We start from the raw sequence: 27,243 nt of genomic DNA, 5'->3' as shown, positions 1-27,243 counted from the left end.
TTGGCCTTATAATTTTGCCCTCCTAGTAACTAGACACACTCTCCTTAGTATTTGGGAAGCCAAACTTATGTCTGTTTCAACCGGTGTAGTTTTCTTTGGCATGCAGCATAAATGTAATGATACTGTACTTATTCTGAAACGTCAAGGTGTCCTGCAATGGGAGGGGAGGAAAATGAGGTTGTGCTCATTTCTGCTTCAAGTGTTATAAAGAAAGCCTGTGGTTTTTTAAACAATAATAATACATTCTGCTTGCTTTTAGTGTTCATATTGTGTCTACCTGATTTCCCCCGCCCCCGAAACACACCCCACCTGGGAAGACACTCTGAATGACTGGAGAACTGGAAGGAATACGACATTAAAGCCAATGTGACTACTCACGTGAGACAAGCTAAGTACATGCACAAGAGTTTGCAGGATCCAGGCTTAAAGAGGAACCTCACATATTTTTATTTTTTAAAAGTGGTATTTCAATTTGGGTGGTTTACTTGCCATTTTTGCACATATTAGCTTGGGAAAATATGTTCTTGTTATTTTTGTCTTCTTATTCAAATTATTTGTTAAATAGACCCCAGGCCACTATGACTTCTTATCTTATGGTCAACAGCATCAATCAATAGAGATTTTCCAGATCTTCATTAGCGTACCTAAGGACAGACTTTGGCCCATAGCTTTTAGAATAAGGCTTGTTAACTGCTATGCTTTGTCTGTGGCATGGATACCTCTACCAGCCTGCAGCAAAATGTTTAGGGGTTAATGCTTCACACATAGGCCTTTGGGCCCCAATCCTACAATGCGTTGCACCAGGGCTGACTCCTGTGCCCACACTGAGCCCTCTTGATGTCAATGGAGCCCTGCATGGACTAAGAGGTTCACACATGCACAACACTTTGTAGGAAAAGGGGACTTATTTTTAAAAAAATCTCAGCAGGAAAATCATTAGTTTTCTTTAAGCCAACCTTATTAATAAAAAAAGCTCATACTCACCACTTACATTGAGATCATTTTACAATCATTCCATATACCACTTCCATGTACCTCATACCTATACAGTGGGTATTATTGTGCCTAGGTTACAGATAGGAAAGCCAAGGCAGAGTAGTTAAGGGACCTGCCTAAGATTACAAGGAAGCTAGTGTCAAAGCTGACAGTAATTCCTGACAGTCAGCTCTGTGGTCAGACTGTGAGACCCAACAGTTTATCAAAGGCACTTTTTACCATCACAGAGTGTATCCTGAACCTCCAGCAGGTGAGGTGATTTTGCCTTCCCTCATTTCAGTGGCCTCCATCTTTTTCCTCAAAGTTATAAATACATGCAGTCTCATAAACTGGTTCTTGGGCACCTCCTGCAGGGATCTGGACAGTAAAAGATGTGGCCCAGAGGTTGGATTTGAATTTCTCCAAAATTTGGAGGTGTTTAGATAGCAGATGTTAGTAATAACTTAGATATAGCCACCCATAAGGATCATCTTCTGCTTGTAATCAGAGCAAAACATAATAAATATTATTTTTACAGTGCCCTCCATTCCAGATCTCAGAGTGCTTTAAATTAAGTGAAGACTCAAGCCTCACAATGTCCACACGAGGTCTGAAAGTATTTCTTAAAAACAACCCCTGCCCGCCATGTAAAGAGGGAAAATGGCACAAGGAATTTGAGTTTCCAAGAGTTACAGAAGAAGACTTCGATAGAACCAGGAACAAAATCCAGATTCTCTGAATAAGTCCTGTGCTGAATCTCAAGATTTCCATTCCTCTCTACAATAGTCCCTATGAGACCTTGATTACACAGTACTTGAAACTAAAGGAATTATACTCTTCCTCCCGTAACTTCAAAATATTAAGCAGAAGATTGTGCTAACAGTATCATTACAGAAGTTGGTCCAATAAATATCTTACCTCACCCACCTTGTCTGTATCATGAATAACAATTACATTTTTAAAGGAAAGTTATAACAATGTTATGAAGTTTAGCATAAAAAAAAATCACACACTTTAAAATTATCCTTTAATTATTAGCGTAGGATTTAAAATGTCAAGCCTCAAAAGCAGAGCAGTAATGCTAATGTTAAAGACACTTTTAAACTGAAATAGTTTAGTCAGAAATCGTTTTTAAATATTTATCTTTATTTAAGGTTGATTCTATCTCAGCCCCATCTAGTAGTCTTACCTGATCCTGCAATGAAGTCATAAAGCGGAATTTGTTATACCACATTTATTTCCATAGGAAACACTGACCTCAAACACAACTGTCTGTTTTTCTCCTATCAATGTCTTTGTGCCTTTCCGCACACCTCGCCCTCTGCACAGACAGCCCTCCCTGACCTGCTTGACCAGACCATTAGCCTTTCTTGTCATGTTTTGAAATAGGATAAGGGACAACTTTAAGCTGATTCCGAATATTGAAAAAAGGTCTTAAAACTTAGAGTCAAAATGGAATTTAAAAGGAAAGCAGCAGCAGCACACATTAAGGAATGCTGTCCTGTAACATCATGAATATATGCTTCTTATATTCTTTATTTGGATCAATGTATAGGAAACCTAGAGAATTATAATCAGTACCAATAGTACACCACAGTTACCTGGCCACGGAAAGTATTGCAAAGATAGACGCAGCCATAGGAAATACGTACGTGTAACTCAGCTGCTGAAGCGCCATGCACATTTATACAGCTATATAATGACATTTTCCCCTCCTGTTCTTGCGACTTTACTGCTTGTATTGAAAATGCTGTTTAATATGTAGTAACATATTACATGAATAAGCAGAAGTAGCAGATACAGAGAGGAGTTTGCATAGAAGGATACAGGGCTGGGGGAAGGAAAAATAAAGGAAAGGCAATGCATTTACGAGGAAAAGGGAATCCTTTAAAATGAAATGCAGCATCTGTCCTGACTCCAAAAGAGCATGGAGATGGACGAAATGGTGAACTTCTACCTGTTATTTACAAAGATTTATTTTTACTCTTATACTATAAAATTGTATTGGAATTGGTTATGTGAATTTGGGAATATATACTTAATTTAATTGGCATTTAGATTTCTATGCATTCATTGTCCTATTGCAGAAATTACTTTAATATGTTGCAGAAATACCCCAACCACAGTGAGAAAAGGGTACTAAAAGTGCCATCCAATTCCACAGGCCCTCAATGTCAGTTTATTCTCAGTTATACCAGTGTCTTTCTTCAATGAAGTTACCCTGGATATACAAAGGTGTAGTTGAGAAGAGAATTTGGCCCATTAACTGTAATTAGGGACCCATATAATCTGGCATTGAAGAATAAAGTTATTCTGGATTCACACCAATTTAACTAAGAGCAGAATTTGGCCCCAAACACACATTTAGCACTGAGGAATACATCGGTCTCTCTGCAAAGACTGACAAATACACTCGTGCAGAGTCTCCAGTATCTGTTTGTTGTCATGTTTACCAATCCCATAACTGAGTCTGACATTTATTTTTTACTGGAAGTTTTGAAAAAAAGAAAAAATAATTTGTTTTCATAAAAGACTTATGACAATCACAGAAAACATTAAAATTAATTGCAAATAGTTGTTAAAAGCAACTAAAGAGCAAGTCCTGCCTTCTTTATACAGGCAACACTTTCATCAAAGACATATTTTCTTTGGAGTGTGGCAACAACTTGACTTTAAAAATCATTTTAAAAATTATACTCCAGCTCTCAAGATGAATATTAGAAATTTCAAGCCAAAAGCTGCCTTTGGACAATATTTAAGGGCTGTGAAAAAAACAACAAAAATCAGGCTCCATTAATGTGCAGATACTGTATATAGGTCCCACTAAGCATTTAGGCCCAGATCCTCAAGGGTATTAAGGTGCCTAACTCAATCAATGAGAGTTAGGCACCTAAATATCTTTGAGGATCTTGGCCTTAGGCCTTGTACTGCACTGCTGAAGATAAAGGGCACTTTGCCATTGACTTCAATGGGCACAGGAAAAGGCCTTTATTTGTCTAGGAAATGCCAGCATTCCAAGGGCTCCTTACGGTCAGACAAAACGCAAACTGCAGTAGAAAAAGGAAAAGTAGGACATAAAGTTTTATTCTGAAATGATCTCTGGCCACAACAATAAACTGTAACAAATATGCACCAAAACAGTCTTACTCCTGTCATCAGCTGTACAATACATACAGTATCATAAAACTGGCCACTAGGATTAAAATCCACTACAACATATTTAATGTTAAGTGGCGACAGCAGCATCTCACAGAAAATTATACAAACATATATACACAGTCCACATTCAATCATTTTTCACGTTTTCAGTACACACAGTTGCAGCATATTACAGTCACGTGTCTAAGTCGTTGCTCAATACAAACCCAAGCTACTGCTTAGACGTAATTGTAGCAGTTGAGCCGAGTAATTACAATTTGTAGCAGAGATGTACAAGCCCCTACAAACAATAATTCACAAATGCTTTTTTTTTTATTTAAATGCTACCGCAGCATCAAGTTGGGCAATATTAAAATCTTTACTGACAGCAAGAATTAAAAAAGAAAAAGAAAGTCTCCTACTTGCCAGAAATATTCTTGATGGGGAAAAAAAAGTGTTACAAAAATGGAGAGTATAAAATAATGCACACACGTTCCTAAAGATTCAAATATAGCCCAATGCTACTTATGTCTAAAGTGTTTTAACATTCTTATGGAGTCCTTTATCGCTCCAAACCACCCACCAAGTTAAAAGTGGCTTAAGTGCCTTGCACCCAAATTGTAAAAATCCCTGGCCATCTTTATTAGAGCCAGGCACATATAAAAGGAATGCACTTTGGTTCATACCAAATGCCCTGGGATTAAATCACACTATAAAATTAAACAGTTTGAGGTAAATTTTTACAAATACAGTTGATTTCTGCTAGTGTTACCATAACAAAAACATATTAAAAAAATCAGTCTGATGTTAAGATACAACTAACCATGAAGTGCCATCTTTAACCCCTTAAGCAACATAGAAGTTACTACAATAACAGAATGTTTTATCCAACATAGTGTGATTGCCTTATGTTTTCTATTAAGGCCTTGAAAACGAACAGGATGTTTTAAGATAGATATAGCATTTAAAAATAGATTTCATCCTTATTATCTAGTATTCAAAGGGTTAAAGAGGCCAAGATGTCTGCCCTACAACATGGCATTTATAACAAAAGGCACATTGTTAACACCAAGAGCACAATTTATCCTGTGTTGTTAATCTACACATCTTGCATCACTCTGTTGTTCCAATACACTTAAGTGGTAATGAACACTCCAGTGGTGCATGAAACTGAGCCAAATGAAACTGCAACCAAAGACAAGACAACACTGTGCTATTACTAAATCTGAAAATAGCTCAGACATCTCTAGACAATGGTAACATGTGAGACTAAGCACTGTTTCCAAGCCACTTCTATCAGCCTAATTATCAGAGCCCTTATCATTAAATCACATCAAAGCAAGAGGCAATATCAGTTTCTTCCCCCCCCTCTTTTTACATTTATAAATAAGCTACAATAACAAGAGCTATATCACTAAAATCCATAATATAGCTGCTCTTTTAAATGTAGAGGAAGTTTACTGTATTTGGGTTAAAAATAGCTCCGCACACTATATTTTGGCTTAAAAGTTTCCGGTAGCATTTATGAATAATGTCAATCACAAATGCATTATTGGCATTTAAAAAACCAGTTACATGAAAAATAAAATGTAGTGGTTTTAGTCTACTAATGACCCAAGAACATTATGCATATTTTCACCTTAAATTTACATTAAAGGCAAGAACAGGTTCCAATGTTTAATTTAAAAAATATATGGGGGGAAATAATTTTTTCTAACATAATGGAATTCCTGTTTTATCCCTTGCTGATTTCCTAAACAGCTGGGGGGTAGGAGCTTAACTGGTTTATTTTACATGTAAATAAATGTTTTTCCAGACCTAGAAATTACCAATTGTCAATCACCAGATATTTAGATTCCAGAAACCACTGTTACCTATTTGTATTATATTTCATTTTTGAATATGATTCCATACATGTTTATATATTGCACTTCCACATATTGTATAAAATTGTTTACATTTAACACTTTCTAAATAATTTAAAATTTGACTAGAGGCAGGAAACTATAATTTTAAAAATATAGTAAGAAAAATTAGTTTATCAGTGTTTGAATGTTTAAAGTTATCAATCATCAATAAACACCATCCTTTATCAGGAATTAATTTTCAGGATTTCTTTGTGTACTGACTTTTTGGCAAATAGTTGTATTATATGTTTCCTGAGAATAGTGCCATTTCTTTTCCATACCCCGCCCCCAGAATCTTAAGTTAAATAAAACTTACGTTGCTTTCTTTTTAAATGAAAAATCTGAATGAATATGAATGAGAACTTAACCGGAAACTTTCTTGGCCTCTCTGGGGACCATGCTTTAAGTATTTTTAATAACTTTTACAAGTAATTTAATGCAATCGGTGCATATAAACATTGTTTTAATAAAGTTATTGAAGTTTTATGCAACCCACCCAAACTTCTCGTTCTGACATCCGCGAATCGTTCTAGATTATGTTCTACTTTCTTCAAAATTTCCTTTTCATGTACTTTATACATCCAAGGTAGATCACGGTCATTGCTTGTTACATAATACTGATTTTACAAACTGTTACTAGTGAAAACATATTACATGTGTCACCATTCTCATCCTAACTCTAGCGATCACTCATTGAAAAAGATCATCTTCCTTCTCTGAGTGCAGTTTAAAAAAAAAAAAAAAAAAAAAACACACAAACACAAATCTACTTAAATTTCTACTGTTCCTTCAAAGTTCTCTTCAGCTACCATGCTAAAGATTAATTCAAACCACTTATCTTTTCCTTAATGTTTTTTCCCTTAGAGATGTAGTGCATCAGTTTATTTCACTGATTAAGTTTATGTCTTCCAATCATTCCATTGAGGAAACAATTAACACTTGCAGATGCTCACAATTAACAATCTTCAGGTTAGTGGTTTTCTTGTCTGGTGTCTTGTTTTCTAAAAATTAATAGTTATCTTGAAGGAGCAAAACAACATTTGCCATTGTACACTGATTTGCTCTGAAGTTAAAATGTGCCAAAGAATTCATAATCCATCAGACAGATTATCTGGAAAAAAAATCTGTGAAATTTGTGTTGCATTAACAGTCTGGAAGATACAGTATGAAAATGACAGAGGAAACAGCTCTGAATGTGTGATATAGGGAGGCCTAGCTGCACTTAAGCAGTGAGAGAAGAAAACATGAGAAAAAAAGGAAACCAAACATGAATATAGGTTGTACACCTAAAATTATGTGCAAAATATTTTGCTTTATATAACTTCATCTATAGAAAGTAGCTCATCTGTCATGTTAAGTTTTTTAGAGGAACACACATATTCCCACCTTCATTTATCCTCCCACTGTCTGCTCATCTCTCTCTTTTATACATAGTATGAATGTCAATTTTAGTGCTGGACACGGCTTCTTCTTTTTTTTTTTGACTTACATTTGAACATTTGTTTTAATCATTAATGTTGTTTTTTCTTTTCAAAAAATCTATAGGATGTAGCTATATCATTGTTACAAAATATCATTTTTTCCAAGCTACTATATGGAAAATGAAAACATGCTATGGCCCCAGTTCTGCAAACACTTCCACAGATGCTTGACTGTACTCATGTGACTAGACCCACCGGCATCAAATTAAGCACTTGTGTAAGTGTTTGTAGGATCAGGACCTATATCTGTCAATGAATTCAGAGAAGGAAGAGTATTGCAAATCTAACCCAAGGACAGGGGTGAAAGTAAGATAAAAGATTTACCAGTACAGGGGCCTGGCTCTGGGCCCCCAGAAGAGCCGGGGCCTCAGGTGGAAGGGGCGGGACTGGAGGGGTCAGCCTCCCACAGACAGCCCTTCCACACTGCCTGGCCCGCACCACCCGGGGCTCCAGTGGCAATTTAAAGGGCCTGGAGCTCTGGCCGCTGCTGCAGTAGCGGAAGCCAGGAGCCCCTGGCCCTTTTAAATCACCAGGCCCTGGGGCAGCTGCCCCTTTTGCTCCCCAGTTGGTGGCCCGGAGGGAGGGGGGGGGGGGCGCAAAATGGACAGTGATGTTAAAGCGCTTTAATGTCAGCTGTGTATGCGCCGGTACCCCGTACCGGCCCACTTTCACCTCTGCCCAAGGGAAAACTAATATGGACCATGCGGAAAAAAATGGTTAACACCTTTGACACTAAGCTGTAATGCATGACAGTTGTGTTGTAACCAGTGGCCTGCCACTGATGTTTATTACTGTAGCACACTAATTACAGTAAGGCTAATTGTACTTTAGAAAACAAACACTTTTAAAAATAAGTATAAAAACTTAAAGCATTGTCCCCATATTTTTATAAAAACAAAATCAACATTTCTTACATTTAAAATGAGTGCTGAAAAGATACAAATGAATAAAGTTATTGAGCAAATAAAAATCTGAGCTACTTTTTCTTACGAATAAGGCTCAGCAATGTAGAATTCTCGTATGACCAGCATTGGGTTATTCAAACTCAGCTAACGAGTTTTGGCAACACTGTTCTTTGCTGAATATTCCCATTGGCATCTGTCATCTGTGCCAAATTAGTCCTAAGTTTTGAAGCCGAACTTGATGTTGGAGGTAACTTGGAAATTGACGTTATAGCACCAGTGCTTTCTGTTATTCGTTTTGCCGATGTCTTCTCTCCAGTTGGAGGCTTTGGCAAACGTCTCCTAAGCCAGGGATGCCGTAAAGCCTGGCTGGGTGTCATACGTATAGCAGGATCCCACTCTAAACACTGTTTTAAGAAGTCAAGGAAGAGGGGATCATCACATCCCTTTAACGCGTTCCCCCACTCTCGGCTCTCTGGTGGGCCACGCAATTTTCCCCTTCGGGAGCGGCCACCATTGAGTATTATAGAACCATCAGACAACGTGGTAATGGTACAATAACGGGGATAACCTTTAGAGCTCACAAAATTTTTGGCTCGTTTGGATGAATCCAGTAGTTTTTGGGAGGGCATGCCCAGTAGCTCTATCATACAAGCCAGTTGGTCCCCTTCATCTTCTCCAGGTAAGAGCGGGTAACCTGTTAAAAGCTCTGCTAGAATGCAGCCCAAGCTCCACATATCGATAGGCATCCCATAACGAGCACCCAGGATCACTTCCGGAGCACGGTAGAAACGTGACTGAATGTAAGTATAGACACGTTGATGCTCATAACAACTAGAGCCAAAATCAATAACTTTAATACCACTTCTACCCTGTTGCTTCAACAGAATGTTCTCTGGTTTAAGGTCACAGTGAATGATTCTATTTTTGTGCAAAGCATCTAAGCACTGTAAAATAGAGTGGGCAAACTTACGGACCAATGGCAGGCTGAAGCCCTGAAATTTGTTTTTCTTTATTAGCTCGTAAAGGTTCATGCTCAGCAACTCAAATGTCATGCAGATATGGCTGCGGAATGTAAAGTTTTCCAGCATGTGAATAACATTCATGTTGTTATCCTTATCCTGTTTCCTTAGGTGCTCCAGAATTCTAATTTCTTCTGCAGCTTGGCGGTGGAAACGTTTTTCATTTCTCACCATTTTTAACGCCACATGTTGATGGGTCTTGTGATCATAAGCCTTCACAACTTGCCCAAAACTTCCTTTCCCTATTACTTTCAGGACCTCATACCTGTATGCAATATGATCATGGGGTACTTGCACGTAAGACCCCTGGTCATCATCATAACCAGAATTGTTTGGACCTCCAATCACACCTGGCCGCTTCTTTGCATTTGGACCCAAAAAGTATATTTCAGGGTAATTGAAAATTTCATGATGCTCAAAGGTTGTTAGTTTTTGCATGTATTGCTTCATTGCTTGCTCTGGTGTCATAAAGGAGGCTTTCACCTTCCCTGTTCCATCTGTCGATTTTAAAGAACTGGAGCTCCCCTGTCGTCTATGAGCACTGTCTATCTGTCTGTCCGGTACCACTGACAATCCAGATTTGCTTACTGCTGCAAGCCCATTTGGTTGTGTTGTTAGAACTGTCCTCTTGTTGCTATTATCTTCAAACAGCTGTTGAACCTGAATCTGTCCGTGGCTACCAACATGCAGGTGCTCATTCATTGTGTGCTTATTGCCTCCAACCTAAAATTCAAAACAATATTTTTCCAATTAGAACATTCAGTTCCACACTTTTTTTAATGTTTCAAAATTCCTTCTTCTATCCCCCACCAGGCCGAATTTACTTAAATTAACCATTTTTCTAAAGCTACTTACAGCTAGATTAAACATATGACCAATATCCCATGATATCTTTCGTTACTGGTCACATTTTAAAGATCTTAGAATCTCTTATACTTCTAGACCAGGGGTAGGCAACCTATGGCATGCATGCCGAAGGCAGCACGCGAGCTGATTTTCAGTGGCACTCGATCCGGGGGGCTCTGCATTTTATTTTAGTTTTAAATGAAGCTTCTTAAACATTTTAAAAACCTTATTTACTTTACACATAACAATAGTTTAGTTACACAGGGTCCTGTGGCACCTTTAAGACTAACAGAAGTATAGGGAGCATAAGCTTTTGTGGGTAAGAACCTCACTTCTTCAGATGCAATAGTTTAGTTATATATTATAGACTAATAGAAAGAGACCTTCTAAAAATGTTAAAACATATTACTGGCACGTGAAATCTTAAATTACAGTGAATAAATGAAGACTCGGCACACCGCTTCTGAAAGGTTGCCGACCCCTGTTCTAGACTTTCCTCACTGTCATGACCATTTCAATAAGAGGTTTGCAACAAGGCAAACAAATAAGAGGTTTGCAACAAGGCAAACAAGGGTATGGTACTATCATGGGCTAATAATTTCTTCAGAGAATCTGTAAGGCAACAGCCCAGTAATATCAAAAAATATGCTGGAGGGAAAATAAACTTGACTTTAGAGAATACAAAGTAGCAGTTTCAGTTGTGCTTGAGATTCACATCATCTGGAGGAACTTCTATTGATAAGGCACTTGTAGTTCCCCCACCTCTACAAATTGTTAAAAATCAGGATTTTAACTCCTTCCAAAATTTGGTGCGGGACAAAAGCTGTCACGTACAATTTTAAACTGAAGGGAATGAGTTTTGACATTTCAAAAGAAAAAAAATCTGGATGTTATGAAAGTGCAAGAGATTGAGTTTAACATTTATAGAGTCTATAGCTACAATTCCGCAATGCACTTACATCAACCGGACTTAAAGCACATGCTTAAGCAATTTGCCGAACTGAGTACTGTATTTGTATTACTATAGCACCTATCAGGATTGAGTGCTGGACACTGTACAAACACTAAACCATAAAAAAAAAATCCATGCCTCAAAGAGCGTACAATCAAAATCTATTTTCCACTCTCTGTAATTACAAAAATTAGGACTGGTTTTAGAAATTACGTTTTGTTTTTTTATAGTTTGTATGATGGACTAAGCATGAATCTCAACCATTTTCAAACAATAAAATATGTGATCAGAGTTGTGAAAAGCAACTATTTACATAACAGAGAAACAAGAAATATATAAGCAAACCCTTGTTCCTAACACTGATATCTTTGTAATTTCTCATTTGCTCTATGTGGAGGATATTCTCTCTCGTAAAAAGGGCCTTAAACAATCTGTAAATACATTAATTTCAAGCTGTAAAGTAAAATGATTAAAATAAAAAATAACTTTCTGTAACTTTACAATTCAAATTCATCCTTAGAGTAACTCAACTGAAGTCAGTGGAAGAATAAATTTGAGTCTTAGAGTAAAAGGGTAACAAAACTAAGTTTTAATGTAACTAATTAATTCAAATTACAATAATAAAAATGTAGTCAATGGAGTTACTTGTGGGATGAGCTTGGTTCTAAGGACCTGATTTTTAAGTGGTCTCAGAGCCCACAACTCCCAATGACTTCAAGTGAAGTTGTGGGATGCTCAGTACTTCTGACAAAGAGGCCTTAAGAACTGAAATGCATCTTCTTCATTCCTGCCTGTAATGACCTTGGATATATCAGTTATAACAACGTGGGGTCTGATTTTTCTACATTAATTTATTGGAAAAACTTGCAAGGATAAAATAGTGAAGCTAATGATATGCAACCCTAAGTGTTTAAGATTCATTTACAAATACGGGTTCTAAATCATTAACACAACCATATCAATCTTTGAAGTCAATTTCACAACTCCAATATCAAGACATGGGCTGTGATTGATACTCACTGATTCATTTCAAAAATATTAGTCAAACCAGAATGCCAGACTACCACTGTGATATTACTCATGTGGGACATAAACAAAATAAAGGCATTGTCTTTGGTTAGTTTATCATTAACGTACTGGACAAAGATTACTGGGTGAATATCTTGACAAAATCTTGTCAATAACAAACTTTCAGTTTTTACCAGTAACAGACACTAAAAAGTAGAACAGAGAGGAAAGATGGTTTTGCAGTTAAAGCAATGGACTGGGACTTTGGAGATCTCCCAGCTCTACCACAGATTTCCTTTAATCTCTTTGACGCCTCAATTCCATATCTGTAAAATAGGAAGGAAATACTTCCTTTCTTCCACTCTTTGACTGCTTGTCTATTTAGAGTGTAAGCTACTCAGAGCATGGACTGTCCTTTACCACGTGTTTGTACACTGCACCATGGACAAAATGGAACACCACTCTTGGTTGAGGCCTCTAAATTTTACTGTAATAGAAATAACTCATCATTCTTTCAGCTTGGTCTTACACAAATGTGTGAAGAATTCTCCTGCCATCTCACCACCTGACTTATCGGCCTCAAAATTTATGCCAAATCACTAACCAAAAGTGCACTAATGTTAAAATGAAATTCAGAAATGACTAGAGTAAACTCTGATTTCAGGCAATGTTTTAACTGCAGAGGAAAGGGCTTCCCCAGGAGAAAATCCCCCCATGTAGTGCACCGTTAGCATATTACATTATTTTATTACAGGTTTTATTCTAATATGACAGACATTTCTTTGTAAAATCATTCGTTTCCCAAAGAGCAGACAACCTGGATGCAAGCTTTATGTTTTGATGATATTCTTTCAGTTTGCACGTCTTAAGTTTTCATAATATGAAAATCTCTAGAGTTCCTGGGGATTCTTTCTGCTGAGTTTATTTTTTTTCTACATACATTGCGACTCAGATCTAATAACAGGTCTATTTATCTAATAACAGGTCTATTTTATTTCAAGATTGTAACTTGACTGCACATGTTTATTTGCAAAGGCATTTGGGCCTGGGCAATCAAATCTGACTGATCTTAAATGAAGTTTTACAACACACTGGCATTCAGAGCAAAGGAGCTTGTATCATTCAAGCATAGTGGAGAGATATAGAATATTGTACTAACTACCTCCCTTGCTTAAATTCTCAGAAACACCATGAATTAAACCACCAAGAAGACTTAACTGCCCTGTGACCCCTCCGGACAATTCCTCCAGGTCATGTTTGAAGAATATTGGTGTGGCAGGGTCTGGAATGCTGCTCTGTTCCTGAGCATGCTATACTTCTTTGGTGGGTAAAGAGAGGACTTCAGTCCACAGAGCTATCAGGAAGGCATATTTCACAAGCACCAAATTACTTAGAAGGTTTCTTGGGTTTGGGAGAGGGCTGCGGGGAAGGGTTCAGTATATGTAGAATTAAAAGACTGTGTAAATAAGAATCACATAAAAATGTGGCATTAGTGCAAAGTGCAGGTTGCAAATACTAAAGCCAAGAAATCAGAGAAGTAAAGATTTCTTCTGCAACATTAATTCAACCACATTTTATGATACACATTAACAACAAAACTAGAACATACTTAAGACAGGAGTAGAAAATACTACTTATGAGCAATGAGACTGAGATGGTGTTGAGGAAGAAACCATCTCTCTCAGAATTTCTTTAAGTGCTCAATGCCACAATCTAAACCTTGAATTCATTTTAGTTTTTTAATTTGATTCTCCTGGATTTAAGGACTATTTGGCTTATGCATTTTACAACTACTGTAGGTTTCACTACAGGATGTACATTCCTTGAACTGTAGTTATTTGTCTTATACCAGGAGTTAAAAAAACAAATCAATTTATCCACTCATCACCAGCAGTGAGTAGAAATTGTTTCCTAATGAAGCTTTCAGATAAGCTTTCCAAATCTTAAACAATATAGTTCTGCCTTCCTGAGCCTTTAGACAGTTTCAGTGTTTCTCCTGCTGCACATAGGTTTTCTAAGCAGATGAATGAAACTACCAAGACTGTTCAGTTTTTTTATTGCTTCTCATTGGATTCTAGATAGTATTTCAGCTGCTGCTGAGCAGTCATTCAGTTTTCACTCAGCTGCTTCTTGAGAATTTCAAAATGATTGGACTGAATCTTACGCTTTTCTAGCGAGTTCAGCTGAACTCCCGTTGTGCTCCATTTTCAACAAAAAACTATCCAACAATAAGAAATCAAACCTACAAAGACATTTTGAAAAGAAACATTGGACGTTTGCTGAAACTTATCCAGCTGGTGATGAGAGGAAAAAAGCAGTAGAGGAGCTCCGACGCAAAGCAGAGCAAACAAGATGTACGTTTGCTAAATGGATGAAGGCGCCAAGTGGAACCACTACTGCTAGTTTCATGGCAGCTCAAGAAATTGTAAAACGAGGAAAACCATTCACAGATGGAGAATATGTAAAAGAATGTTTCATTAAAACATCCAAGCACCTCTTTGGCGATTTTAGAAACAAAGATGAAATAGTTAAGAAAATTAGAGAAATGCCATTATCTGCGAAGACTGTAAAGGACAGAACTATTAAGATGGCCGTAGACGTAATCAGCCAGTAGGTTAGTGACATTAGATCAGCACCAGGTTTTTCTATGGCCTGCGATGAGACGTGCGATGTGAATGACATCACTCAGGTTGCCTTACTCGGCAGATATGTTAATGATCAAGGTCCTCAAGAAGAGTTGATCACGTTATTGCCACTCAAAGGACAAACTCAGGACGAAGATATTGCATCTGCTGTCACTGAATGTCTGAAACAAAAAGATATTGACATCAACAGAATAATTGCTATTGCTACAGATGGAGCACCAAGCATGAAGGGGCACACAAAGCTTTGGTTTTTTTACTTAAAAAAAGTATGGAGCACGATGTAATTTCATTTCACTACATAATCCACCAGGAGGCACTGTGAGCACAAACCTTTCCAGAGGAAATCTCAAAAGTAATGGAAATGGTCGTGCAGATTGTTAACAAAATAATGGCAAGCGCTCTCAATCATGGGCAGTTTTGCGAGCTTCTTCAAGAAGTTAACAGCCAATATTCTGATCTTCTCATGTGTAACAAGATAAGATGGCTTTCCAGAGGTGCAGTCCTGATGAGGTTTGCGTCATGTCTTGAGGAAATTAGGGTGTTCCTCCAAGAAAAGGGCCTTAAATATGCAGCGCTAACGGATCCTCACTGGCTGCAGAAATTCAATTTCATGGTGGATTTAACTTCTCATTTAAACGTGTTGAATCGGAAGCTACAGGGAAAAGGAAATACTGCAAATTCGGTTTTGGAAGAAGTTCTTCCATTTGAACGAAAACTGCCTTTATTTGTAAGGGACATTTTGACGGGCATGTTAGTGCATTTCCCAACACTGAAGCAATACAAACAAACAAATGGCTGTGACATTGACGTTAGGTTCCTTGCAGAAACAGTCATCAAAATGCAGGCTGCATTTGCTGACCGATTTCACGAGTTCAGAAGGGAAAAGTCCACTTTGTCATTTCTGTTGAAACCGCTTGAAGCTGACACTTCTGCATTGAATTTTTCAGCATTTGCAGAAATCGATTGAGCGCAATTTGAACTTGAATTAGTGGACTTGCAAGACAAGGATTTATGGAATTCAAAATTGAAAGATCTTGTCCCTGAACTTGAAAATCTGGAAAGGCAGAAATCCACCCTGGGGCTACAACCCAAGTGGTCTGAAATGGACGATCTTAAATGGCAAGACAGATTATATTCAACGTTTGGAATTGTCTACTGGATACATACAGTCAGCTGAAGAAGTACGAATTTGGGCTTCTCTCAATCTTCAGTTCAACGTACGTCTGTGAACAAGTGTTTTCCAACATGAATTTCATCAAAAACAAACTGAGGAACCAAATGCAAGATGTTAGTCTTGAGTCCTGCTTGAAAATGAAAATCACGGCATATTCACCGAACATTGAGCAACTCTCTAAAGATGTCCAACAGCAGAAGTCGCATTAAAAGTATTGGTGACTAGTAATAGCTTTAATATGTTCGTTTATTATTAGTTGATAAATTCTAACTCTACAAGTAGCTTTGCGTGTGATGCGGCTCTCGAAATATTTTGGTCAAAGACAAAAACAAAAAAATGGCTCTTCTTCTTTAAAAGGTTGCCGACCCCTGGCCTAGCAGGTATAATTCTCTGGATAGTAGGTGCTGGATATTTTTTTCAAGATCAGACTTGTAGAACTTACAGGCTTCCCCAGTGAAGCTTGTAAGTTCCATGAACCACACTTAATGGGCCTGTGGAGCTATAAGGGGCTATACGCTTCGTAGTCCAGCAGTGAACTGCTTGTTGCACTCACAATCATTTCATCTGACAGTGTAATCCTGAGAGGTTTATAAACTCCTTCTGCTTCTGCAGATGAGTTTGTAAATTCCTGTAACCAAATAGCTACCGAGCTATACATCTGCATATACCTGTGCAGCATATACATCTTAATAGGATGTTTTCCTACACACATTTTCAAAGTCATAACTTTTTTTATAGGACATTTCTTCTCACACTTATCAAAGCACACAGTGTTCACTAAAAATTTATCTACATATCATGTCTGAAGTTGAAAAATTCCTCTGCTTGAGTTATTTGGGAATATAAATTACAAAAGAGAAAAAAATAAAAGTAAAAATGTTTTCTCTCTTTACCATTTCATAATTCTAAATTGGCTGCTGCAAACCTTTATTTGTTCATGTTATGGAAATGGGTAGGATGGGGTACAAAACATCCACATATCCCCTTCAAATAGAGACCCATCACGGAAAAATTCAGCCCAAAATAAATGTATGTTTCTGAAATGTATCAATGTGTGAGGACAAGAGGTTTGGACAAGAGGTTTCAAGGGAAACTGTTCTACCACAAACTGTTCTACCACAACTATACTAGTTGTAAAATACTTTAATAGTATAAATTGCGTCCAGTGTTTAAAACCAAATGGGACTGATTAGCAATCGGTTATACATGTGTGGACAATACCCAGTCAATACATAAATCTATTTTAGGATTTTCTATTCGGCCCATCACTGTCGGATCAGGTATAAGCCTTCTCCATAGTAGTCCATAAATCTTCCTGGCATTTTCACTTGCTAATTGCATTTCCTAGTAGCAATGTGGTGCTCTATGTAGTCAACACAGAGGGAATTATTTTTCATCTTCAATTGTTAATCTCACTTGGTCTCAGGCGCTGTACCCTATAAAACCATGCAAAGGAAATAGTTGTGCTATAATTATTTACAATGAATTAATTCCACCAAAGCCCAAACAACAGTTTATGTTGTCATCAGAACCTCAAAATGATAAAGTGAATCATATTAAACAAGCAATATGATGGGCTGACAAAGGCTCTGATTGTAGAGATGATATCAAGTAGAACCAGGATTTGTCAATCTGATGTTACAAAAATAGGTGGTGGGGGGGAACATTTTGTAAAAGCAATAAAATACTTTTAGAAAGACTGTTACACAACATACTCTTCTCTCTAGGTTAGGTCAAGGCACTTGGCTTTCAGCCTTTTTGCTCATAACACACCAGAGACATATGGGTATCAGGTGTAGCACACTTCAGTGCTCATTTAGCTGCTTGCAACACAAGTATGCATATGTATGAATGCCTTTTTTTTTTTTGATAGATGGATTCAAGTGCTTCTGTGCTTCATAACTTCCACAAATATCTCCTTATTAGCCAATATTATACCAATTTAGCAGCATTATTGAAATGCTTTTGATTATTATCATGTGTTTTACAGATCTAAGACAAACTGTCTGCCCTGAAGAGCTTGCACTTAGTATTAGATATATTTAAAGCACACACAATTTTCATAGCATGGACCCATCTTAATAAAGAGACTGTCTTACGAATGTCTCTCTTCTCATTCATGATTGTATAGACATTTCCACTCAAATTCACATAACATGAGCAATTGTGGCAATGAGAGTAACTGATTATATGGAAAAGTAAAAGTAGGACAGTAATGTATTTTCAGCTGTCTTAATGAGATTTAGCAAGGACAATTAGCAGCATGTGACCAATCAGCTCTTCATGGACCACAGTTTGGGAACCTCTGTTATACTGTGATTTAAGTTAAATGTTAGGATTATGAGTTGAGGCAAAAGAATAGGGCGTAGATGGAAGATGTTCAGTAATGGAAAGCTAACTAGAAAGAGGGAAATTTGAGGAGAGTCATGAAGAAGGAGAACAAAGTTGCTTGATGCATTGTAGAAGGAAGGTCAATCCAGTCCTCGGTACTGGGAGAAGGAGACGAAGAATTGCAGTAATACAGGAGAAGCTGGCAGAGTGGAGTGTACAAGAGTGGGTGCAACAGGTAATAAAAGCACAGATGTAGATGGGGGCAGAGGGCAGAGATAAGAAGCTGGTAGATGGACCCTGTAGGACACAAAGGGTTGAATTAGTTCGAAATGAATATATAAGGTCATGTAAGGTTCAGTCTGTTGGCAGTAATAGGAAGGCCTTGAAAGAATATAGCCTAATTGGAAAAACTGGACCTGAAAGGTAACTGATAAGATAATTGTGGCCTTTTCTTCCTTCTACGAGGCATAGTAAATAATATGGAAGGATTGTGTGTGTTGAACCAGCAATAACTCCAAACTGGCCAGAACCTAGTTTTTAGCTAAGTTAGAAACAATGACATCACTTGTTTGATAAAGGGTATAAAAGGGTGAACTCTTTAAGGGTTCATTGATAATAGCAGCCTGATCAAGTTGGAGCTGACCAGAATGGGTCCAAGCACCCCTAAGGTTAGCCCTTTTGTGAGTATTATGATCAAATGCTCATAAATGCTTGTTATTGTATGGATGTATTAAACTGCATTTAATTTAGGCTTTTTAGACATGTTTAGAGCAATTGTAGAACTACTATTCAGCCATTAGATTTAATAAAGGAATTTATGGTGAAACTGGCATTGTGGCAGTATTCTATATTAATAATTCCAACAGACTCACAGAGGGGTGGGGATTCACATGATGAGGGCAGCAGGTAAGGAAGATTATCTTTGTTGCAGCATGTTGATTGGATACAACAGTGGAGAGATGAGAGACTGAAGAGAAAAAGTTACAGTAGTTTAGGCGAGAAAGAAAGGATTTTGAAAGTAAGGAATAGAGAGGAAAGGGCAGATTTTGGAAAAGAGAAGGACAAAGAGGAATCAGTGATGCTCCCATGTTTTTGAGCCTAACTGACCAGAAAGACAGTGCCAGTATCAGTGGAAAGGGAGAAGGAAAGAATTAGGAGGAAGCCACGCACTCTTTATAAACAAAACAAAAAACAAAAAAAACGCACCTCTACCTGGTGCATACACAGCAGCCTGTCTGGTTAGCAACACAGATTGCCATGATTACACAACCTCTGTCCTCATCTTCACACCTCTACCTCTCTGACCATGATCCCCCACGAAGCTATACTACAGCAACAATTAAATTGTTGACCAACAAGGTGGGAGACAGAATTTTGACAGGAGTTGGACCTAGACTACTTAACTCATTCCTGTAAGAGGTAAGAATGACAATGGACCTCTTCACTTTCAGAATTAAATGCAAAACTCATTTCTTCCTTCGATAAAGTCTTCATATACACAACACACTCAAACCCAGTAAACTAGCCAAGCTACTTCTCCTACAGTCTGGGAAGGCAAAAGGGAGAGATTGTTATTTTTATTTTTAGTTACTTGGGAGGCACTTAGACACTGTTGTGATGGGGGCCATTTAAGTAAACAGATAGAGGGAGGGAGAACAGTTCAGATAGAAAGATGAGAAGTTCCATTTTAGACATGACGGATTTGAGGAAACAGTGGAACATAAAATTAAAGGGATTTTAGTCAGTCAGTGTTAACTGAGGTCACTGGGACTACTGTTCCTAGAATGATCATTTAACAGACATATCCAAATGGGTTTTAAAGTTACAATCCACTATTCTAATGTCACATCTGAGTCTTACTATAAAAAGTTATGTTAGCATCTTCTACCAACCACAAAATAACAACCTACAAAATTCAGAGAGACAGCCTGCAATATTTCTAAAACAGTATTCAAGGCTAAATACGTTGTGTGTGGTAGAACCTATATCCCAAAAGCACAGATTCTAACAATCAGAAGTTATAAGGACCCGAAAACTAACAATACCGGTGCTTGGCTACCCTTGTGCATTAAAACCCCCCACCAGATTGGGGGTCTGTACTGTCAAGACTATGTCCCAACTCTGTAAGTAGAACTATGCAAGTGGATCACTATATGCTCATGCGAGCCCCAATTAAGTCCAGGGGGCTCCACAAGAATGGACACATGAGTCTTCACAATCATTACTTATGTTTTTTGTTATTATATCTTATGTTCCGTTCTTAAAAGGAAATTTTAAAACTGCCTCTAATTCTTTTTAACTCAATCAGCACTTCAACTCATTCACATATGTATAACTCAGAACAAAATTTGGCATTTGTATTTGTGGACACATACTGTATTTTATGTGTATAGTGATATTGATTTTGCGTTTGCAGACACAATTTGTAGATGATCACATTCTTTTTCAGTGCACCCTAAATGTATTATTTCATTAAAAAAGACTATTCTTATTGTAAATGGCCGATGCTTTTAACACAAAAGCATAGAAAGTCAGTGCCACAGTAATATCCAAATGCAGTTTCACCTTCCATCAGCCCATAATCACATTATAGTTTAAAGCTCTGCCATATGTTTACCAAGATAGCATGTGAGCATCCAATAAAGTAATCATTAGCTCAAAGCAAAATATTCTAGCAATGTTTTTTAAATAATACATTTTTCACCCATTTAAAATCTATGCAATAAAAACATGAGATATTTAGTGCGAATATATAATCATATAGACCTGCCTATCCACTCAGTCACACATTAAGGAGAGATATGCCCGCTTGCATCCATAAATAGTGCTACACTTGTGAATTTCCATTCCAACGGGATTAGCTAGAACTGGAAGATAAGAGACCTGAAAAATAAAAATCTCCTTCAGGTCAGGCGGCACATGCTCCTTTAGCTACACTGTGCTGTAGCAGCAGTGTCAGTCTTTCATCCACTTACTGCCCCTGACTACAGTAATAGTTGTTACCCTGGGAAAGAGCTATCAGTCTGAGGGCAGGTCTTCACTGGGGGGGGGGGTCGATTTAAGATACGCAAATTCAGCTATGTGAATAGCGTAGCTGAATTCGACCTATCGGAGCCGACTTACCCTGCTGTGAGGACGGCGGCAAAATTGACCTCCGCGGCTCCCCGTCGATGGCGCTTACTCCCACCTCCGCTGGTGGAGTAAGAGCGTCGATTCGGGGATCGATTGTTGCGTCCCGACGAGACGCGATAATTCGATCCCCGAGAGATCGATTTCTACCCGCCGATTCAGGCGGGTAGTGTAGACCTAGCCTGAGCTAATCAGACAAATGAGGAAAGAGCAGCTTTCATTTCCCACCATAGGTAAAGGCCGTCCTCTAATGACAGTGACTAACCTCATTTTCAAACCAATGTCATTTCATGGGAACACATGTACCAGCACAGACCTTCCCTGCAAATCCATGCAAGGTGCCAGCTTCAAAACCAGTCATGCAACATTTAACCAGACCCTTTAAAATGAAATGAGCAGTGTTTATGCATTATTCATTTTACAGATAACAACCTGGTAAACCCTCCTCCTCCTCACCTCCCCCACCCTTACCCCTTCACACAGGACTCATGGAGGCCAGGGATTCTATCCCAACCATGCAAAGTTCCAAGTGACCCAAAAAAGTACCCTCAGCCCCATTAGCATACCTGTTGAAACCAGGCTGGTAATAGGAATAATGAGACATGATGAGACAGGCAGGATAATTAATAGGGATCCTACTGGCTTCTGTCCTTTCTAGTCTCATTCACAGCTCTCTGGCAGACGGGCTGGCTGGCAGCCTGACTGCACCTAGCACATTTATTTCTATTAATACGAAGGGGGGGCGGCTGGTGGGAAGTTATTGTATTTTGAGAATGAACATGCTCTGGCGCTGCAGATCCCCAGGCATCACGGGGAGGATGGGGAGGGTCCTATGGCCTGCACAAGGTCGCTGCAAATAGATCAAGCCAGGCCTTTGCCCCCTGCCCCCACCATTCCCGGCTCTCACCGTGTGGGCGGTGTTGCTGGACCTAAGCGGCGGCAAGGCGATGGGTGATGGCGGGCCGGTCCCAGCTCCCGTCCGGGATCCCCCGGCTCCGATGCCCGGGGAAGACTGCAGCTGGCGGCCACTTTCCCCTCCCCTGCCTGCAGAGGAAGGGAGAGCAGACGGTGAGCGAGGAGAGGAGCCCGGTGGGGCGGACTTGGCTGACAGCACGGAGGCTGGGGAAGGAGGGGAAGCCTCCTGCCACCGCCAGACTCAGTTTTGCAGACGCTGAAAGCCCTGGGAAGCGGCCCGCAAACGTGGCACAGCGGAGGGAGCAGGAAGGACCGGGATTGGGCCCCGCGTGTGCTCGGAGCTTGTCAGCCAAGCACAGCCCTGCGGCCGCGATGGACCCCGCCGCCGGGCACATGCCAAGGGGCAGCGCAGCCTGGATGGGCGCCGCCCGCGCCGTCTGGCCGAGAAACCCCCCCACGCAGCCAATCCGATTTCCGCCGTTTCCCTTCTTCCAGATCCCCCCTCCCCACCACGGGGATCCCGAGCCTGCGGGGGAAGGAGGAGGGTGGCGAGACGAGCTCGGATCCGCGCCCCTCCGGGGGTGAGCGGCAGCTTCTGGGCGAAGAGGTAACACTGCCCAGCGCTGGCTTCCCTCCGTGCCCCGGCCCAGGGCAAATCATTGTTCCGCCGCCCCGCGCCGCTGGAGCCGGGAGGGCAGCGGGCTGAGCCCTTTCCCCCGGCTCCCGAGCAAAGGCCGCGTGTCCCGGCTGGCCGGGCGGGCTGCTCCCGGGCTCTGCGCCCTGCCTTCTCCTTACCCGCCGGGTAGGCAGCTCCCGCAGCCGCGCTCGCCGAGGCTTTCCTGGCTAACATGGCCGCTGGAGAGGTGGCAGAGGGAAAGGCATGTCACGGCTGCTCCGCTCCGCTCCTCCTCGGCCTCTCCGGGCGGCGGCGGCGGCTGCCTTCCCTCTCCGATCAGCTCCCCTCCGGCCCACGCTCCGCTGCATCCCCCCGGCCCGGGCCCGCCGGACAGACCGCAGCCCCGCTAGCCTCCTTCTCCTCCGCCAGCAGCGGCGCCGCCGCCGCCGCCCCTGCCCAGGCACATCAGCTCCCCGATCCCCTCACATAGAGCACAGCGAGATCGGGGGAAGGCGGCCGGCCAGGACCCTCCTCCCCCTGCACACACAGAGCAATAGGAACAAACAGCTCCGGAGGGGCAATCTCCGCCCCCAGCCGCTTCTCCTCCCCGCCCTCCAAACCCCCACTCCCTCTTCGCCCGCCTGGCCCCAAACACCGCCACTTTCACTTTCAGAAGCTAAGAGCCACACGGGCACGCCCCGAAATTCCCAGCAACCCCAAAGGGGAACCACTCCCCGCCCCCATCCCTCCCTCCCTCCGCTCCTTCCCTTGCTCCCCAAGGGCCTGGGCTGGGCGGCTGCGGTGACCATCTCCTGCCTCCTAGTCTGTGCAGGTCTCCCCGGGGGAGGCAGAGCTCTCCTGACATGAGCTGCAAGCCAGCGGCTGTTGGCCGCAGCTCGCCATGCAAAAATTAGCAACCCTTTCCCCAATGCCAGAGAGAGACTTCCTGCCTAGGGCAAGAAAGGAAAGGTCTGGCTCCCTCCCTTCCTCTTCTCTATCTGGCAGTGGAGGAAGGGGTGTCCCTGTTCCAAAGAAATAATTTCCTTCCCCCTTTCTCCACTTGCCTGGCTGAGGGCAGTCAATTCTGTGACACTCACAAAGGGTGACAGCTACAAACTCTTTCCCCCTTCCCCCCCCCCAAAAAACCATTCTCAATCACCTGCATTTGGATGATGAGCAGAACCCATCATCTGGGCTCAAACCTTGAGAGCGTCAAGGTGGTCAGGGCACCAATGGGGAGAGGACAGAGATGGCAAATAGAAGTGGATGGGGTTGGGAAGAACTGAAACAATGTTGGGATGACAGTGGTACCAACTATGATTAGGAGGTTTATGTCATGGAGGTCATGGAAGTCACAGAATCAGGAATCTGTGACTTCCAGAGACCTCCATGACATTCTCTGCTTCAGCCACAGGGGCTGCAAGACTCTGGAGCTGACAGCCAGTGGAGCCCTGGCAGGGTTCCAGTGACAGGTGACAGCAGCGACAAGCGACAAGAGGCCCCCTGCAAAGTTCCAGCGACAGGTGATAGACTTCTGAGGGGGCCCTCCTCACATTTCCAGAGATGTGCAACAGCTCCAGATGGGGGGGGGGGAGCCTGGGGCAAGCAGCTGGGTTATCCCGTTTTCTCTTTGGTAAATATGGTCACCCTGCAGCTCCTAGACACTGTGGGTGTAGGGGGGGGGGGGCCTGCAGCTTCCAGCTGCTGCAGGCAGAGGGGGATCCCCACAGCTCCCCGCCACCACTGTGGTGGGGGAAACCATGGAGTTGCAGCAGCAAAAGTCACAGACAGGTCACAGCTTTCGTGAATTTTTGTTTATTGCCCATGACCTGTTCATGACTTTTACTAAAAATCATGACAAAATCTTAGCCTTAACTATGAGACCTTAGAAAACACTGAAGCAAAACTAGAAGAACAAAGGAGAAGGGTCTGGAGGAAAAGTAAACTGAAACAGAGTCCTACTTCTATGGCAGTTATATTTTAAAAAAACCTAAATAAAGTTGTATAAATGCTGGTGTCTAACTACCATTTAGGACTCCAATTGTGCCAAAAAGTGGAAACATTTATACAAGCAATGAAACTGCACATCAGCAGCACCCAAGATGACAGTCACCATGGGAACATTATCGTTTCTCATAAAACGCACTGATAGCACAGCAGTTCAAGGAATGGTCACGAGAAGTACAGGATTACTATATATGGAGAGAGAGAAGTGTGAGCAAGATAAATATTGAGGTGAAAAAGTAGCTAGTTTAAATTCAATCCAGATAAGAAAGAAATTATGCTGATATGAGAAAAACAAGGAACTAGCAGGAGCTCTGGTCTTACCTTTATGGAAGATGTCTGCCCTGATTGCCATGATGAGATACAGCCTTGTGCTCCTTCTGGGCTCATTGGATCTCCAAAACACCCAAATAGCAGAAATATGGCTTTTTCCAGTTTCAGCAAGCTAGGAGCCTGCACTCCTTCCTATCAGGTGATCAATACCAGTGCCACTTTAAGGCTTGCCTACTGCAATTTGTTCAGCATTGGACTACTATGAAGGCTACATAGAAAAGTCAGCTGGTTCCTTATGCAGTCCGACCAACAAGAGCACATCACATTGGTGCTTGATCCTCCCATCTGGCTCCCTATGCAATTCTACATCCATTTCAAGGTTTTAGTGCTAATCTTCAAATATTTCAATGGGCTGGGGCCTAGATATCTCAAAGATTCTGTGCAACCCAGCTTGACAGCTGAGATCAATGGGCACACTGTGGCTGATGGTGTCTTCAGTGAAACTGGAGATCAGGACAAGCCTGTCATAGAACACGGTGCCAAACACTTCTACATATGCCTTACTGCAATGATGATTAACGAATGGCTGACAGCTTTTTTTCCAGGAAAAGAAACAAGAAAGAACATTCCCCTTAGAAAAATGGTGGTGAGATCACGGAGAGCAGGAGTGTGTTATCTTTGTGGATGAAATTTTGCATATCTTGTGTACTTGATGGCTGCATGCTAGGCTATGGTGATGGTACTTTAGGAATGACAGGTAGAGAGACAATTCTTCAGAGGTGCTGAGCACCTGTAATTTACATTAACTGCAACTGAGAGCATCTCTGCGGATTTGGCCTATAGAGAGGGAGAAGGAGGATGAAACAGCTACAAATGACACTGTAAGTGGCAACACTCAACAACAACCTCCACAAGCATAGGCACACATATTTGGAAGGAAATGTGAAGCATAAAAGAAGTCAATAAAAGAGCCAAGCTGAGGCTTTTGAACAGCACACAAGAGGGCATGGGGGGACAGCATAACCCAGTGACGAGGGTCACAGCTAAAAGGCAAAGCAAGGACCTCTCTTCATTCCTTATATACAGATACCTGGATATCCATCCAGCTGTGTGGCCACATTTCCCCCTTTCTGTTGCCGGGCAGCTGCTTTTGCTATCGAGTTCTGTGGACACTGCAGTGCAGCAAACATTTGCTGTTCCTTCCAAACCAATGTTGAAAATGCTGGCATGGACAGGATCAGCCAAGTTCAACACCCATCATAGTAAAGTATACTAGACCCTGGCTGGAAGAGACTGATACAATACTGAGAGATTAGAAGGAAAAGCTAATCAGAGTTTTCTTAACCCTATCTCCTGTTCCCATAGAGTCCATTGCCTTAATAATGAAAGAGTAATGTTCCCGTCATCCCATGTATACTAGTGTGTTATTGTGTGGTCATGAGCAGTAAATTATTTACAAGGAATTTAGGAAAAATAGCATTGAAGCATTTGTTTTTAAAACAGATATATGAAGATCCTGGTCTCAGATGATCTTGCTGCTCTGGGACTTACAGTGCTCAAGCTCCACTGCAGATGAGAATGCAGACAACTGAATGGGAGGCAGACACTATTGGCACACAAGGGCTCAGCACAAGGGGTGGCCCCAGATTCATTATTAAGGGAAGTAGGAGCAAAGGTCACTGACTGGGAGGGAAGTGGGGCAAGAAGGCCACTGGCTGCAGAAGAAGAGGAGAAAGGTAGCTGGCTGCCTGGAAAGTTGGGCGAATTGACCACTGGCTGTTACAGTTAAAGTCTTAATCTGGTAAACCGGTACACAATCTCTCCAAATGCTTGGCCACGATTAGTCTAAATCATAAATGATTAAATAATAAAATACAGCTAAAATTCTATCTTAAAACCACAAAACCAAGATAAGCTAGAATCAG

The 27,243-nt window shown here is 40.9% G+C and overlaps 1 protein-coding gene and 1 long non-coding RNA gene across 4 annotated transcripts; one reads left to right on the top strand and one right to left on the bottom strand.

The window, feature by feature from the left end:
* Positions 1–4,038: 4,038 nt before the first annotated feature.
* DYRK2 (dual specificity tyrosine phosphorylation regulated kinase 2) lies at positions 4,039–23,671 on the bottom strand. Of its 3 annotated transcripts, XM_005280016.4 has the most exons (3): positions 23,221–23,670; positions 22,418–22,554; positions 4,039–10,148 (listed from the first exon to the last, which is right to left on the bottom strand). In XM_005280016.4, exons 1-3 carry the CDS (start codon positions 23,273–23,275, stop codon positions 8,547–8,549), a joined length of 1,794 nt encoding a protein of 597 aa, XP_005280073.1. In that variant the 5' UTR covers positions 23,276–23,670; the 3' UTR covers positions 4,039–8,546. The 3 variants fall into 3 exon arrangements, with proteins under 3 accessions (XP_005280073.1, XP_005280074.1, XP_042716095.1); XM_005280017.4 differs by lacking the exon at positions 22,418–22,554 and having other exon boundaries at positions 23,221–23,671; XM_042860161.2 differs by lacking the exon at positions 23,221–23,670 and having other exon boundaries at positions 22,077–22,554.
* LOC135973791 (uncharacterized) lies at positions 22,554–26,723 on the top strand. The gene is made up of 2 exons (XR_010590814.1): positions 22,554–23,032; positions 24,450–26,723. It is a non-coding gene; the product is annotated as an uncharacterized LOC135973791 (long non-coding RNA).
* Positions 26,724–27,243: the final 520 nt, after the last annotated feature.

Source organism: Chrysemys picta, chromosome 1, assembly GCF_011386835.1.
Source record: "Chrysemys picta bellii isolate R12L10 chromosome 1, ASM1138683v2, whole genome shotgun sequence".
In the NCBI taxonomy this organism is placed as follows: domain Eukaryota; kingdom Metazoa; phylum Chordata; order Testudines; family Emydidae; genus Chrysemys; species Chrysemys picta.
Note: the sequence above shows the minus strand (reverse complement) of the source record. Positions and strands in the feature narration are given on the sequence as shown.